At 37.5% G+C, this 18335-nt stretch overlaps 1 protein-coding gene across 1 annotated transcript in view; it reads left to right on the top strand.

Moving 5' to 3' along the window:
- The first annotated feature begins 7946 nt into the window (after positions 1-7946).
- LOC131858549 (putative leucine-rich repeat receptor-like serine/threonine-protein kinase At2g19230) overlaps positions 7947-18335 on the top strand; it is a 36583-nt gene continuing 26194 nt past the window's right edge. The window contains exons 1-2 of the mRNA XM_059211825.1: positions 7947-8286; positions 8880-8989. Coding sequence (XP_059067808.1) covers positions 7947-8286; positions 8880-8989 — 450 coding nt within the window. The remainder of the gene's footprint in view (positions 8287-8879; positions 8990-18335) is intronic.

Genomic DNA, 18335 nt, shown 5'->3' with positions numbered 1-18335 from the left:
TTAGAAGCTACCCGATTCACCTCCGAAAGGTTGATAATCTTTGTGCAAGAGAGATAGTAACTCTCCCAAGACACTTGCCATATCGTGCCCCCATTAGCGTTTGGAGTTAGCTAATAGGGCGTTGAGAATCCATTGTGTGAGACTCAATGACCATATTCTGATTAGCTATTGGGTGTGTACCTAAGTCAGCAAGCAAAGGTTTTCTTCTCTATGCCAACCTCCATAGGGTTAGCATGTTGTGATTGAATTATTATATATCTTGTGTGTTTTCTGTGTTTTCATCCCTGAAACTGAAAATGAAATACTGAAATTGGAGAAAATGAATGAAACAATATCAAACAATTCAGTGATAAACTCTATCCATGTCCAAACTGGTCATTGTTAGTCATTGAAACATTAGTCCTTATCAAAAACTAGTAGTCGTCAGTCATTGAAACTCTGTTTTTTAGAATCTCGTCTCTGTCCAATCCTCTGTCGTATGAATTCCTGATCTGGTCAGTCAAAACAGTCAAAGTTTCCCAGATCAGTCTACAACAAGCATAAAACTGGTCATTATCCTCTTGAGCATAAACAACCTTGATAGTGTACCCCTGTCGTTGCGTTGCACGATTTTGTCGATCATCTCTCAGCTAGTTCAAACAACATCTTATCAAACCTAAGTTAACCTAGATAACGTCTTACACAGGATAGATCATTCCTGAAACCAAACCAGATCTTAGTTACTTCTCCTAAATCACTACATTAAAAGAACTACTAGCTACAATTTGATCTTGACTTCTGCAACACATTTAGCTCTCGGTCCTCCCAGTTGTAAATGCCTGTTCAAACCAGAAGCTCTTCTAAATCTTTTTTTGACAAAAGTAAGAATCTCATGGATACCTTAGCTCCAATTCCCATGGCTACCTTTGCTCAAATATTTCAAGATATCAAGAAAGAAATATATGACATGGAAATCCAACAAAATAAATCAATGACTCCATTTGAAAAACAAATGCATGATATCAAGAGTGAGAAACTTCAAGGAATGCTAAAACAATTATATGATTTGACAATCAAATACCAACAAATAATTGACAATCAAAAGCCAAATCTCAAACAAGATCACAAAACACCTTCACCAAGACGTAAAGACATTTCCTCCAAATATTCCCTAGATAGACAGTTTACACCTTTGGGGCAATCTATTGAGTTAGCTTTGGAAGAGCTTCTTAAGAACAATCTTATCATATTACCTAAAAAGACCACATGGAGATGGGAATTTTTGAGTAAGTATTGTGCATATCATAGACAAAATTAACATAAGACTTCGCATTGCATAGAATTAAAACATAAGATTCAAGATCTCATTGATAATGGTGTCATTGAAATTGAAGATCCTAATGACTCACCTAAAGAAAAAGAAGGAACTATTTCTAAGCATGATCAAAATCATGAACCTATGTCTAGCAAGGCTCCATATGTAGCCTCCATCCCTTCCATGATGCCTTCATCTCCTAAGAATTCTCAACAACAATCCATACCATCTCCTTCAAACAATGAAACTTCTCGTGTTGACCTTCAAGGGCTATCTCCTATGGAAATCCAAGTTAATGCCAATATTGCTACAAGTTTCTCACATGATTTAAAAATCCTAGATCCTATGCCATCATGCACTCCAATTCCAATCATACCCACTCCAGAAGGCCCTTTCCAAAATGCTTCCCCATCATGTCAAAATATGGAGACCTTCCAAGAATCCCCTACGCCTATGAAAAATCCTATCCCTTCCTTAGAAGTGACTCCATGTCAAGAGGATAATCTGAAAAATGAAGAAACCAGTCCTATCATAAATCAAGATCAAGGCACCAAAACTCCTCAATCCCATCTAATGAATAAAAAAGATCCTATTTCACTAGAATCCCATTATGATCCCATTATACCTTTCCATTTATTCCAAGATGGCCCCCTTCCATCTCAAGATCAAAGCATCCTTCCAAATCCCATTCCTAATCCACTTCCTAAGCAAGATCATGATGCCTCTTCCATCTTTTCAAATGGTCCTATTCAAAATGAAGAGTCAAACACCCTTCCTACTCTATCCAATGGTCCTCTTCCATGTCAAGATCAAAGTATCCCTTCATCTCCTTTTCATAATCCTCCATATTCACCTCAAGGATCCATCATGCCTACAAATACCTATCATGATCCTATCATTCCCTACATTCCATCTCCATCTCATAATGGACTCGTGCCTTCTTTCCAAAGCAAAGTGTATCATACGGGTCAAAATATTTATAAAGGCAAAGGGGTAGATCTCCACAAGCAAGAACCCCTCCATATTAAAGAAAGTGTTAAAGGTCATGGCCTCAGGGACATTTCTCAAGATGTTGGTATCTCTCATAAATCCTGCATTTATCCAGTTAAATCCAAATACATGCCTTCCCCTTCATTGCTTCCATCCATTCTAGGTCCCTATATCCCTCCATCCCTTATGCGGGATCAACAAAGGCACATGTATTCGAGTACCTTCCATCCATCTAAAATACCTCCATATCATTCCTATCCAATCATACATTATTTTCCTTCTCCAAGAAATTTGGATGCCAAGCATAAAAGTCATAAGTTAGGTAATCCACATGTATTCAAGGATCAACATGTCCCATCTAATCGACATGTCAAAACAAAGAAAACTATGATCCAAAAAGAAAAAGAAACATACAAAACGCCACAAAGGCCCACAAAGAAAGAAGAAAATTCAAAAGTTATATGGGTTCCTAAGGAACTTGTACAAGCAATGCGCTCTAAGGAACTACAAAAGCATGAAAAATAAAAAACCATGTGGATCCCTAAGCGGGTTCTTGAAGCACAACAATCTAAAGAAAAATCAAAATCAAAATTGGCATCCAAAATTGTTGTTCCTCCATCCAAACCTTTCGAGTCTATTCCTCCATCACCTCCTTCATCCATTTTTGGTTCTTATGCCCCAAAATTTGTAACCTTTCCTCCATCCAAATCTCAAAATCTGAGATTCACTTCTCCTCCATATGTCCACCATCCCTCAAGGCATGTGCCAATGTTGATCTTTCCAACATTTCCATCTAACCCTACACAATTCTTCCAACATCTCATCCATTATCCAACACCTCTTTTTTACCCTTCCATCCCTCTTATCCAATCCTTTGCATAAATCCTTGCCCTAGTTTCATTTCATTATCCTGCCAACATCTTTGAGCATACCTTCATAGCCATGGTCTATTGCAACTCATATTCTAAGGGTACCATCCAAAGCAGTGAGACATTGGCATCCTTCTTCCATCCCCTATCATGCCTCCATTATCTTCCAAAAGAAAAAAAAATGATGAAAAAGTAAAAAAGAAAAATCAGAAAAAAAAGTAAAGAGAAATATATTTGTCCTTGTGTGAAAACCACTTCTTGTGGCGCCTTGGGCAAGTACCATGATGAAAAATTGGCAAACAGGCGTCATGCATAATCCACTATCCTTTTTCACTTTACACTAGGGGCAAATTCCATCCATGTACATCCATCCATTATCCTTCTTCCTCCATTATCCCTCATCTTCTCTATCTACATCCATATCCCTTTTCCACCTTTGATCTTGACAAGGCTAAGGATCTTTGCAGACTTCATGTGTCATATCTATTACACTTGATCCACACCCTTTAGCTCCTCTCCATCACTTGCTTACATCCTTCATAACTCCCTTTTGATCTTGCTTATCATATCTGCCTCCTATCCAAATCTATCCCTTGATCTTGATCAACACTATAGACAAAATGCAAAAACATGTTTTCCACAAACCTCTTGACATGGCCACTCCTTTGGACCATATGGCTTCATTATGCTATATCCTTGCATCCCTGCGCTATATCCTTGCTTTACATCGCTAAAATCCTTGGTTTACATTGCTATATCTAGACCCTGTGCTTGGATTAACATTTTGAGATAGTCCTTGAAATCGTCCACCATCATTTGTTTATCCAATCATGTACTCAAAATCCCTTTTCCCTTGCTAGACACTAGGAGCAAACATCAAAATCATAAAAATTAAAAAAATCCTGAAAAAAATTCTAAAAATCCTAAAAAGTCTTGAAAAAATCCTAAAAATCAGAAAAAGTCCTGAAGAAATCATTAAAAAAACAAAAAGTCCTAAAGAAAAGAAAAAAAAAAAAAGAAAAAGAAAAAATAGAAAAAAAAGGGAAAAAAAGAGAAAATGCCTTGGTGAAAACCTGACAAACAAGCACCTTGGTAAAAAAATAAAAATGAATCTCTGCCAAGTAGGTGAAAACCTGGCAAATAGGCGCCTCTTGTACTCAAGCGCTCCATCTATCAACTCAACATTGGCATTCTTGCTTTCATGCATCTTTTCTTTTGCTTGTACATATCTTTTGGTCACTTTCGTGACATTTTGGTTCGTTGGAACCCTCATGGCTTGAAAACGATCATTGTCATAGTCTTAGGTTAATCAACAAGAGCACCTTACATGTCCTAAGCAGTGTCAACCAAGTCAATAGTGAAAATTGGTCGTCCACTCCGAGTCAGTTACCTGTCTCCTGACTACTGAAGAGTTTTATCACTGAGTTAACAAGCAAAACAACATATTGGAAAACAATCACTAAACAGTTTGAGCTATAAATGAAAATTTTCTTTGTGTGTTGTCTTTTATACTGGTTTTCAATTATTATCCCTCTGAGTAACTCGAGGAAGTCTATCTTGACTAAGAGGAGCAAGGATTGGGGGCATAATATCTTCTTTGTTTTCTGCTTGTAGGAACGATTCCGATGATCTGAAAAATATCTAATCAGCTGGGTGTCTGTGATAAGTGCCTTCACATTAAGGTGAAATCGCCACACATACCTCAACTCCGCTTATTTGTATGCTACAGGGAGGTTCCCATAATTTCTTTGTTTGTTTTGAGGGAATTTATTTATCATTGAATCCAGGTCCCTACAAAATTTGTCCAAGGATATGAACGAAAAAAGGGTCATTGCAGACAAGATAATTAATATTGCACATGAAAAGAAATGAACTCTAATCTGCCTGCTATGTTTGTAAAACGCTCAATGATGAAAATTAAGCTTTTCAAATCTAGTGACTAGGTTTAGGTTGCATTTTGCATCTCATTTTGCATTTCATTTTGTATTTTATCAATTTAGAGTGATTTCGGTATAATAACAATGCTCTCTTTATCTTCTAAATGAAAGTTGGAAGCTTCATCATTTCTCAACTAAGTGGTCTGTTTTTCATCATCATTTCTCCGATCGAGTACTTGTGTATTGAGATGTTAGTTGCATACATGAGCATCTTATATAGATCCATACATTTCATTTATACTTATTTGCATTCATATTATTGCATGAAGAAAAATAAACATTTGCATTACTAGTTACTCATTCTCCTCATTTATTTGCATAAAAAGAAACAAAAATAAACACCAATATTCCATTTGCATTCATTCATCCCTACTGAAAAGATATGCATACATATAGAATAAAGCATATAGAACATCTCATAATCAATCAACACAAGTACGATGAAATCAAATCAAGAGCTCGTAAATTGACTGTCCTGAGTTCATTTTTAGGATCGAAATCGAAATCTAATGTCAATTCTCTCATCAAAATTTCACTACGTTGACCACTTAGCACTTTCATTAACTGCTCATTCTCTTCTTCAATTTGCGCTCAATTTCTTATAAATCAATGCAAAATTTTCAAAAATTCCTTTGAATCAATTTGTGCTCAAATCATTATCATCGCTCAAAATTGCCTATCATCATGTACCCTCGCTATCTTTCAATTTCACTCCTAAGGGGGCATACTCGTGACCTTATGACCTCACATCTTCAAATGTCGAGGAAAATTTTCAACTCTTCACCGAAAGTCGAGCAAAAATCTTTTTCAACTAAAGAAAATCAATCAAATAAGACCTCATCGCTAGGGGCATCTCAACTTCATCGCTTTATATCAAGTTGAGATTTCTTGATCATCTGAATCAAATCAATCACTAGGGGCATATCAGTTTCATTGCTTCATATCAAGCTGATATTTGTCTTCGTCTGAATCAATCTCTTAACGGTAACTAGTTTCATCTCTTTTCATCAAGCTGATTATTCATTTAAACTCAATCAAGGGTTTAAAGAGTATCTTCGATCACATTCAATCTAAGAAGGTGTTTAGTATTCGTTGCTTTGGATCAAGCTGGACAGTTTATCTTTTCTCATCGTGTCTTGATCAATCAAGTTCAAGATTGATTTTTTTATCATCACTCATTGTGTCTAGATCAATCAAGTTCTAGATCAGTAAGATCTGCTTCTTGATCAATCAAGTTCAAGTTTGATATCTTTTGTTTTCTATCATTCCTAAGTTCAATCAAGTTCGAGATCGGTATCACTTTAATCAGACTTCATTCAGCTTCATCGCTTCGAATCAAGCTAAACACCTCGCTTTTCATCTAGTTTGTGATCAATCAAGTTCAGATTCTGAAGGATCTCTGGAAGACTTCATGCCAATTTGTGACTTTGAAAGAATATTCATGAGATATAGAGCATTCGGTAGAGTTAGGGTTGAGCATTTATTATACCTAAAAGTTAGGTATGCAGTGGATAAAAAGATGATTTAACTCTCATTTCTCACATTGCGTTCACTTGGCGAAGAGATTGTGAAGTGAACCTAGAGTGTTAAGAGATTCAATGAATATTTCTTGCATCCAGTTGAAGACAAAAGGGTATTTTTTAGAGTGCGATAAATTTCTCTGTTCATAACCTAAAAATTGACAAGGGCATCATCTGGTGTGGCAACTCCATTGGTTGTTGACATAGTTGATAGCGAAAGGCCTAAATTCAAGAAACACCCATACAAATCTATGGAAGATGATCTGTAAGGGTCATTTTCGACCGTTCCATATAGTGTTTTAAATGTTGAAGACATTAGGGCATATATCCATTGCAATTTTGAAGAACTTGGGAATGCTGAAATGGTGAAGCCTTACACAAAGGACATGGTAGATGGCATGGGTAATGTTAAACCCGAATTTAAATCACGCCAGGATGAGGGTTTCATCCAATTCGTGAAAATTTTGATCTTGGACGAACTAGAATGGATTAGATTCATTATGAGAAGAATTCATGGCGTGTTTACATGGCTTGACAGGTCGCATAAGATTACAAAGCAAGCAATCAAAGCTATTAAATGCTTGAATGCAACTGGTGTAGTTCCTGCCCTAAGGAATGTGAAGAACACGACCATGATGGAGGCAACTAGTTTTGAACATGATGGAAGATCGATGACAATCAGTGACATTATTGAACATGATGTTAGATTTGTATCCATGGTAATTTATGCTACTTTTTAAATTCTTAAGGAAGATAAGCTGTATGATTTGTGTGAGGTACTCCGTTGTGAGATCTTGAATAATCCAAAGAAGATTAAGTAGGATAAAAAAAATATATTCAAGTTCAATACCCTGATTATTTGTTTGTATTTCTATTTCATGAATGAGGTCCCTGGTGTAGGAAAAGTTCAATGGGCCTATGATAGGCCAGTGGCTATGCAAATTAAGGAAACTCTAAGTGGATTGAGTGATACACAAGCTCAAAGAGCTTCTCTATGGGGTTACTTTAAAAATTTTCAAGGTATGATGCAAAGCAGAGAAAGGACCCCTAAAGAAATTGTTGAGAAGTATGAAGACACCATATGCTTCATGGTGCACACTAATCAATTCTTGATGGAGGTTGTCAAACCAGGACATTATGGATCATGCCCATGGGGTATGAGGTTAGTGGTGATATTCATGATGAATATTCTCAACACATCTTGAGCAAGCTGGTCGACACAAATGAGGAAAGGTTTGGTACATATAAGGAAAAAATTTTGATCCTGCATTCTTAGTTCACTAAAACTAGAATGCCGAGGAGAGTAAGGAAGGAAGTGGAATAACTAGTAGAAGACATGGGAATTAAAAAGGAGGCACTTCGAAGAGCCCGAGAGGAGAATATCCTGAAGGAAGAGGATATGGTGAAACCAAAGAAGACCAAGCTGGAATCTTCTTCCTCGAAGACAAGGCAGATAAGGAAGCCAACACCTTCCTTCGATGCTCAAAATCCTATCCCTCCACCTAAGCCTCAATCAAAACCATCTGTTAGGGATGAGAAGAGGAAGAAAGGGAAACTTGGAAGAGTTTATACAACAACCACTGCAGAAGAGGAAACTGAATCTAATGAAGTAGTGAGGGAAGTGAAGAAGAGTGCTACTGCTGCTAGGGTTGTGAAGTGGCAATCCTTCGGTGGAAGTTAGACCAACAAGAAGCCAAGAGTTGATACTGATCCATCTAGTATAACTCTCAATCAAGTCAAGGAAGCAATAACAAAACAAGGTAACCTTAAATTTCTTTCCCAATTTTATGACTGTTTGGATGAAAAAGGGAAAAGATCTCTAGAAGAAGCTACTATTGTATATTTGAATAAGTATAGCAAAACGCTTATTGAGATTGCTTTTGAAATCCCTAAGAGTCTGTATGATATTTTGGATATGAGAAAAGAAACAATAAGAATAGAAGATGAGAGAATTAGGGAATATGAATTAGTGCAACTTTGTCCGGTGATTTCTAAGACATAAGTTGATATGATTCTTAAGGAAAATAAAGAAAGATTTAGAAGGAAAACCCGTGTAAATAAAATAATGATTGGTAAGCATGCAGAGGTTCATAAGGAGACAAAATAAATTTTGAGGGAAACGATAAAGAAATATGAATATGATGTAGTTCCTGATAGATCTCATGGAAGTGGTCATAAGTCTATTCCTGAAGTCTTTGGGATGCCACCCAAATGTGATGAGCCAAAAATTCTAAAACCATTGAACAAACAACTGAACTTTTTGCTGTAGATGATATTGATAACAATCAACATATTGCAGACTCCGGTGTAGCAATTCAGGATCCTCCGATGATGAATGTTGATTTAGAGAAGATTACTGAGGAGGTTGGTGATGAGAAGGTAGAGGATGCAGAGATGAAAGAGAAGGAGAAAGATGAATGAAATATTGAATAGGTTCAGATGGTAGGAGACACTGCAGAATCTGACAAGGGAAAGCAAATAATAAATGAGAGTGATCTTATTCAAGGCCCCATCAATCTCAATTCACTTTGGGCACAAGTGTTCTTGAGAAAATTTTGCAGATATTCAAGCAAGACACACCCGATTCACCCTCCGATAAACTAAGAAGTATGCTTAAGGTAGTAGATTCTCATTTTGAATCTCTTGAGAAAGCGACATATATAAAATTTTTGAACCAATTTAATGCTATGACGTTAAGGACAATTTTGAGAATGGTTGAAGGTGACAGGGTCAGTCTGATAATCGGTGTGAAGGGCATTTAGGAGGCATTAATTGAAGGTGGAAAAATCTACAAGTCATGTCTTCTATTACAAAAATTCACTATAGAGCTAGATAAGAATATCAAGGAATGTGAAGGACAATTGGCAGGGATATCTAAGTCCTATTCACCCCAAGCCATTTTTGCAAGCAATTACGAGGCTCAGGTAATGTCTTTACTTGATAAAATAAAGAGCTTGAATCAAGAAAAGGATAGGGTAATTAGTAGAGTGGGAGAGTTGAGAAATTTGATCACTCCCTGGTTGGATACACTACTGAGCAGTTAGTAGAATGCATTGAATGCTCTGAATAAGAGTGTTCCTTCTGATCTTAGAGGAGCAGAAATGCATGCCTATCTTTTTAGTGCTCTAATAAACATTTTGGAGAGCCTAAAGAAAGGATGGGATGACCACTTGCAGTCATTAAGGACAATTTTTGCAGACATTTTCAAATTTTTGTAAGTTGCCGTGTATACCCTTGAACATACAATTTTGAGAAGATACCTGCCTTTTCTATTGATGTCAAAGGGGGAGAGAGAAGAGTGAAACATGATGTATATTCTCAGGGGGAGCCTGTTAGAATCAAAGCTTTTAAATTTACAGTGTTTGACATTTTTGGTTTGACACTTAGTCATTTTTCACTAAGTGTTGCCATCAATGCCAAAGGGGTGGATTGTTGGCAAGAGACACTGTTCTAGGAGAGATTAGTGCTTGAGAATTGTTTAGGGGTTATCATTGATGACAACTCAGATCAGATGTGTTATCTGGTATATGCAAATCCATTCTACGGAAAGTCCTAAGCCTATTTTCCTTGTCTGGAAGGTGGAACACAATGTTCGACAGAGTATGAGTACATTGAGTAGAACTCAATTTTGGGTGCACATTTTTGTTTGCGGTAGAAAATATAGTTGATTCAATGATTGTAATTTCTTAGTCCACAATCCTAGCTTTAGATGTTGATTCTAGTGCAAGTTTGATGATCCGATATTCGATATTTTAGGAAGAACAAGGCTATTTTGGTGTAGTGTGTTATGCAGAATCTTCAAGATGATTTTGTTGATTGGTGCCATGTTCAAGGTTGTTGTGCCGACTTATGTGAAGTGTATAATCAATTTGTTTTGGTTTGCATGTGTATTGGTAATCAGATTGAGTCAAATTCTTGTTCCACATTTCATTTGTTTGAAGCTGACATGTTGGTGCCCTAATCAAGTGATGCAGATATATTAGACTGATCTATTTGAGCATTTTGGTGATCGATGTGATTGAGAAAATATTGTATGAGCATTGGTGCACAATTTCATGTGCGCTATTCTTCGATTGATGCTCCGATATATGACAGAGTAGAATAGAACATAATAGTGAGATAGAATAGTGGAAGAAGACTTTTTGTTGTTAATCAGAACTGTATTTTGGCATTTGTAGATGCTATTCATCAGTTCAGACAATCAGTTACCTTTTGGAGTCATTTGTAGGATAGTGAGTCCTATGGGGTTGTATCCCTCTATTGTAATTGAGCAGTGAGCTCTAGGTAGTGTGCCTGAATGCATGTACATTCCTCTTGTAATATTATTATACTCTTGATATTAATATTATGATATTGTGGGTCTGAATCCCACGGTGATTTTTCCCTTTTCGGGTTTCCACGTAAAAATTCCGGTGTTATGTTTTTGTGCTTGTGTGTGTTGAGTTTGTACATTTTACTTTCATTCTTTTGCATCCAGTGGTTTAAGAATCAGATAAATAAAATTACAAATTGTAGAACACTGATTCACCCCTCCTCTTAGCGTTAATCGATTCCAACACCATGCACAGTTTGGACCATTATTTTGGAGTTTTTTAGAGATCTACATGTTCCTCCATTCCTAGATGATCTTGCATTATAGATTGCCTTCTTTTGCTTTTGGATGCCGACAATATTACCTTTGATGATGGTGCCTTAGAGGAGTTTGAATATGAAGTAACACTTGAGCATTATGATGATCCAAAATCTCCTCGTATAGCTCCTACTTCTCAAGTTGAGATCACACATGCATCTTTTGTTGGTGATTTTGACGAGTCATTACAAGAGGTGTCTATTTGTCTTCTTGATTGAGATTTCTATTTGATAGATATCGGCTCATTGTTTGTGGAGTCTCACATTTCAGATTTGGAGGACACATTTGAGGGTTTATCTCTCCTATTTGATGATAGTTATGACACAACAATTGTCACTTCATCTTTGTCTTTGAAGCTTGTTGACAATTAGGTTCCATTGGTTCCTTGTTTGCCACTTTCTATTGTGATTGGGCATGTACCCAATTGGTTTGTGGCATCTTCACCATCTAAGGACTTGGAAACATATGGGAATATTTTAGAGACAACATCATCCTACATTTGGATTCCACTTCCTACCAATTCTTATCCAGAATGGGAAGCATTCTTGCACTTGTACTTGGTTTATCTTCTTCCAAGGGGATAAACATTGTTTGTAAATGTAACGTCATAAATTGTACGCACTTGCTAAAGCAGTACAATTTCACACCTAGTTTAGCACCCGCCTTGGCGCAGTTGCATTTTGCATTGCATTTCTCCTTTAGCACTTAATTAATCAAATTAATTAGGTCTAAAGGTTCTATTTCATCATTTTCCACATCATAAAGTCGGGCCCTTTCATTAAAGCGTGCCCCTTTCATTTTATTCCTCCAATACATCATCTAATCAAAAACCCTAATTAGGCCCTATTCTGAGCTTGGGGGCTTGATTTCGGGGGTCAAAACATCTCAAAATCACTTGTAACTTTGGGATTCTCTCTAAAATCATCATATCTGACGGCCCTGAAAATTTGGAGAAAAGTTGTCGGGACCGTGGCGCCCGGAGTGCACATGGTCCCGGACATTTTTCCCGAAATTTTAGGAGCGCGATCCAATCATAAAATAAAGCTTAACCCCAAGAAATTGGCGGGATATTCAATCTCTAGGTCGGCCAAAAGTCGGAATTAAGACCTAGGGTTCCATACATAAGAGCTCTCTTTCTTCATTTGAAGGGATCCGATTTTTGTTTTGAGGAACCTCATATGCAGTGAAAGGGCAGATCTTTGAAGACTTCAATCACTTTCAACATTCATCCTCCAAGCATTCATCAAATCCATTCATTCACTTAGGGCTTTGAAGGCATTGAAGAGCAATAAGGGATCACCGACTGAAGATTGGCTTGTACCCCTCCCTTGGGGTTGGGTATGATTTCATGTTGTTTTCATGTCTTTACATAAGCTTCATTATATCACTTACATTCATGCTTTAGATCACTTTGCATCTTGATTTAGAGCATTTACATTATCATCTACAAGCAATTAGGGTTTACTTCCTAGGTTGCTCTAGTGTGCTTAATTGCATTTTAGATCTTGCACACACACAAGGTCTGCACACACATTACTTTTACAATACAACTTGGCTATTCGTGGAGGTGGAAATCACCGAAGCGGGGGTTTGACTAAGGCAAAACCCTATATAGCCGCCCAAACACCTTTTTCAGATATAAGTGCAGGTTTCGGGACTCGGACGACGCCGCAAGTTGCAGATCCGGGAAAAGCAGGTCGAGACAGCACCCCACACCAAATTGCAGGGCAAAAGACCAGGATAGGGGCATGGGGCGCCCTGGTCCTGCCAGGACAGGGGTGCTGGGCGCCCTGGTCCCTGGGATAGAGGGGCTGGGCGCCCTGGTCCTCCTGACAGACAGCATTTCAGATAGTTTTCCAGAGTGCAAAACAACAGTTTTAGGTGCAGTTTCAGGTGTAGAATCAGGACAGTGGCGCCCGCACCCCCGTCCCGAACATTTCCATTGTTTAAGTTCAATTCTGCAATCTTGTTATTAGTTCATACTTGCATTTTAGGGTTAGGAATTGGACTTGCATAATCTTACCTTTCAATTACAACAAAGGAATAGAAACCCTAATAGGTAGCCCGTGGCTCTCTCTTTCACCAAAAAGAAGTAGCCAATTGTGCGATACCTCTAGGCTCTTTCGTATTCCGTAATGTGTGACAAGAGGTAGGATAAGGACAGGTTAACCTAGTCTCACTTTTTCCCCCACACATTTTGGTGAACCTGACGTGAATCTATCATTGCTTCCTCTTGCATTGCATTTGTTAGATCTAGATCTAGATTTAGTGTGTTTTCATTTTATTTTCATTAAAAAGAATAAAAAAAAAGAAAAGAGTGTGTTTCTTTGCATTGTGTGTTTAAATTTCATGCAACTTTTATTTCAAAATGTCAGACTTTTATTTGCAAAATGTTCATGCTTATGATGATTATTATGAGTATAGCCAAGATGAATTAGATGAAGCTTTAGATGAGTTTTTGAACCCTAAAGATGCCAAACCTTCATTTTACCAAAAACTCATAAACCTTGTTACTATGCCATTTCGTTGTGATGAGAAAGATAAGTTGAATGATTCCTCTCAAGGGTACATTCCTATCAACTCTTCCACTAAATCTAGTAACATGGTTGTTTTCAATAATCCCCTCTATGAGGAGATGTCTCCTTTTGAATCAAAAGATAAACCTTTTAATAGATATGATCATGCTTTGTTGGATGATGCTCTTGATGACTTTGTGGCTTTATCGAAATCTCTAAACAAGAACAAAACTTCTAAATTGGTTAACATGATAAACTTGAATGAGCATAACAAGCCTCTCTTTGAAGTCCAAGGTGCTTATCCTTCTCCCACCTTTCAAGTTCCTAAATCACCTCTCCTTACTGTCTAAGAAGGGTATGATTCCTTTATTACTCCAAATAAACCTATCATCACTGTGCAAGGAAGAAAACCTATAAGTCCTTATAATTATGCCAAGCAATTAACTAGAGAGAGTTATCATGCGGTTGCCCATACTTATCATACCAGAAATAATAGGCAGCCTAGTCCTCCTCCTGTTATTCCAGTTTCTCTTCCGAATCCTCAACCAATTCTTCCGCAAGCTCCACGTATTTCACAAGTTCTTAGTAAGGAATATGATCTCATAGAACAACTTAAGGCTACCCCTGCTAAGATATCCCTTTGGGATTTGATTCAAACTTCTTCTGCTCATCACGGAATGTTACAAGATGCTTTGAAAGATTTGAATGTTCCTCCACCGAACACATCTAGTAATATAGCATCTTTGGTTAACTCTGTGATGAATCCTAAAGCTCAAATTGTGTTTACCCAAGATGAGTTGCCTACTAGTGAAATTCAACATCAGTATGATCCCTTGATGATTGTGGTTATCATGAAAGACACTGCTATAAGACGAACACTAGTAAATAATGGCTCTGGTCTCAATGTGTGTAGCATTAATCTTTTGCATAAGATGAATGTGGATACATCCCTAATTGAGCCTGACTCTCATCCTATTCGAGGCTTTGACAATGTGGCTAAGACTTCATTAGGTATTATCACCTTACCCCTCACAGTGGGGCCTATTACTTTGCCTACTCCTATCCATGTTATGTCGGGAAATCTAACATACAACTTGCTATTAGGGAGACCTTGGATTCACAGTATGCAAGCTATCCCCTCTACATTGCATAGACAAATTAAATTTATTTATAACAATAAGACATATACCTTGATAGGTGATACTAATTTTCAAGCTTGTTTGCAAACATCTACTTCCAAAGGGGGTTCTTCTAAGATGTCCTCGTCTAGTGATGACTCTTTAAGCAAGATACTTATCGGTGAATCCTTGCTCTCTGATGATCAAAATTCTTTGGATGAGTCTGGAGCTCCTGAAGAAGACTCTTCTCGATTTGAAACTACACATAAGAAGGACTTTGATCCTGAGAAGATTCTCGCAGATGATGATTGGGGATCTCTTGATTTTAACCCTACCTTTGTGGGTGAATATAAGGTTCCTTCTAGAGAGCTTAAAGTTGAAAAGAAGGAAGAAGCTAAAAATCAATCAACATTACCTAGACCTATGAGTAATAACTTCGTGGCCGCTTCTCAAACTTCTTCTCCTCACACCTCTAATTCTGAAGAGTTTGACTCTTTGTCTTATGAAAAACCACCTTCTCTTTCTGAAATGGCTAATCGTTATGGTCGTGGTTTTCGCATTTTTGCTAAGTATGGGTATCATGGAAATGGTTGTGGCGCTCATGAACAAGGGATAAAAGTTCCTCTAGAGAATAATCTTCACAATTATGCCTTTGGACTTGGCTATAATCCCTGTAAGCGCAATAAGGCTTCGAGGAGACCATGTATTAGTGTTAATACTATTTCTACATCTCTATCAATGCAACACCCCGAGTATATTGATGAAGATCCTTCGTGTGCTTGTGCTTTGGATGTTTTTCCTACCGATGATGCTTTAGCTAAGTTTTTAGGAGCATATGATACTCTTCCTTGTTATCATCACAATAGGGGACTCCCTTATTGTTTGAACACTGAAGCCTATTTTGGAAAAGAGATTGATAATGATGAGATTGTGAAAGAATTCCCTCAGCTAAAGGATACTCCTCAACAAAGTAATCTTCTCATAAGTGACACCACTGATGTTAAGATGGATCCTTGCAATGAAGAAAAAGTTATTAAAATTGGAAAATGTCTAGACGAAGAGGAACAAAAACAATATGATGATTTATTGCATGAATTCCCCAAGATCTTTGCTTGGACATACTTTGACATGCCTGGTATAGATCCTAAGATTGTTACCCATAATATTGTCTTAGTCCCTGATGCTAAGCCCGTGAAACAAAAGATTCAAAAAATGAATCCTAAGGTGGCTCTGCTGGTTAAGGCTGAGATTGAAAAATTATTGGAGGCTGGATTTATCCGCCCTATTGACTATTCCCCATGGATTTCAAATATTGTCGCTGTGGCTAAACCAGATAATAAAATAAGAATGTGTACCGATTTCCGAGATTTAAATAAGGCTTCTTTAAAAGATGATTTCCCTCTTCCAAACATTGACATGATAGTTGATTCTATGGCAGGACATGCCTTGTTATCCTTCATGGATGGTTTTTCAGGATACAATCAAATTTTCATTAACCCTCAAGATCAATTCAAAACCGCTTTCACCACTCCTTGGGGTACGTTTTGTTGGATAATGATGCCTTTCGGACTTAAAAACGCCGACGCAACTTATCAATGAGCGATGACCCTTATCTTTCACGATTACATGCATAAGATTTTAGAAGACTGTGTTGATGATGTTTTAGCCAAATCCATTTTTTGTATAGATCATATTAAAATCCTTCGTCAAATCTTTGAAAGAATTCGTAAATATCACATGCCCTTGAATCCCCGAAAATGTGTTTTTGGTGTGGATAGTGGAAAACTATTAGGATTCATAGTTTTGCATCGTGGGATTGAGGTGGATACTAAGAAAATAGATGCTATTGTCAACATGCCACCTCCTAGAAATGTGTCTCAACTCAAAAGCTTACAAGGAAAGATTCAAGCTATTCGTAGGTTTGTATCTCAACTTGCGGATCGTACTTTTCCTTTCACTCAACTTCTCAAAAAGAATATCACTTTTCAATGGAATGAAGACTGTCAACAAGCATTTGAAGATTTAAAAGTATATTTGGCTAATCCTCCTATCCTTCGACCGACCGAACCTTCTAAACCCTTCATTCTTTATACAGCTGCTTCCTCTCATGCTCTTGCAGCATTATTGGCACAACATGATAAAGATGGTAAGGAGTGTCCGGTTTATTATATAAGTCGTACCTTACTCGATTATGAGACCTGATATTATACGATAGAAAGACAATGCTTGGCCTTGGTGTTTGCGACTCAGAAATTGAGACACTATCTCTTAAATTCAGAAGTCCACGTCATGGTAAAGTTTGATCCGTTGAAGCATCTTTTCTCTAAAACTGATTTATCAGGACGCCTAGCTAAGTGGGTTATGATGTTAACTGAATTTGACCTTAAATTTGTTTCAGAAAGAGCAATTAAAGGGCAAGTGCTGACCGATCACTTGGTTGAGGCCCCTTCACCTTTCTCCCTCCCTAACCCTGAGTCTTTTCCTGACGACTTCATCCTTTGTACAGAGAAAGATGAAACTTGGGAGTTATACTTTGATGGCTCTAAGTGTCATACGAGATCAGGGGCAGGTGTTGTTCTGATTTCTCCTACAAAGAAGTCCATTCCCTTATCTTACCATCTCAATTTCCTATGTACCAATAACATTGCTGAGTATGAGGCTCTTATAGCAGGAATAAAGGTAGCCTTAGCTTTGAATATAAAACACATACATATTTTTGGAGATTCTCAACTGATTATAAGACAAGTAACAGGACTGTATCAAGCAAAACAAGACAAGTTATCACAATATAAAGACCTTGCTATCTCTTTGTTACAAAAATTTGATTCTTACACCATAGAACCTGTTCTTCGAAAAGATAATCGACATGCAGATGCAATGGCATGTGTGGCTTCTCTTGTATCTTTAGAGGACCCTATGGTTGATCTTAAATTTGTTATTCACAACCTTACTTCTCCAGCTATTGTAGATGATTCCAGCCTAGTGACATGTTGTGACTTCATAGACTCAGATGAATGGTACTCGCATATCGTAAGATACTTGACTGATGGTACCTTTCCTAATTCCGCCAATAGGAACACCAGGGCTAGAGTTCACAAGTTGTCTGCTAGGTATATCATTCTTTCTAATGTTCTTTACCAAAGGGGTTATAACAGTCTTCTCCTTCGCTGTCTTAACAAATCAGAAATCCCTATTGCTCTTGAAGAGGCACATTCAGGTGCCTGTGGGGGGCATTTTGGAGGTAAATCCTTGGTTCAAAGATTACTTCGTATGGGATATTATTGGCAAACTATGCAGCAGGATTCTTTTTCATTTGTTAAGAAATGTCATCAATGTCAACAACACAATAATTTGATTCATGCTCCTGCCCAAGAACTCCATTCTCAGGTAGCCTCTTGGCCTTTCTCTGCATGGGGGTTGGATCTCATCGGTAAAATCTCTCCTCCTTCATCTCAAGGACA

Source organism: Cryptomeria japonica, chromosome 9, assembly GCF_030272615.1.
Source record: "Cryptomeria japonica chromosome 9, Sugi_1.0, whole genome shotgun sequence".
In the NCBI taxonomy this organism is placed as follows: Eukaryota; Viridiplantae; Streptophyta; class Pinopsida; order Cupressales; family Cupressaceae; genus Cryptomeria; species Cryptomeria japonica.
The sequence above is the reverse complement of the archived record's forward strand: the minus strand, read 5'-3'. Positions and strand labels throughout refer to the sequence as shown.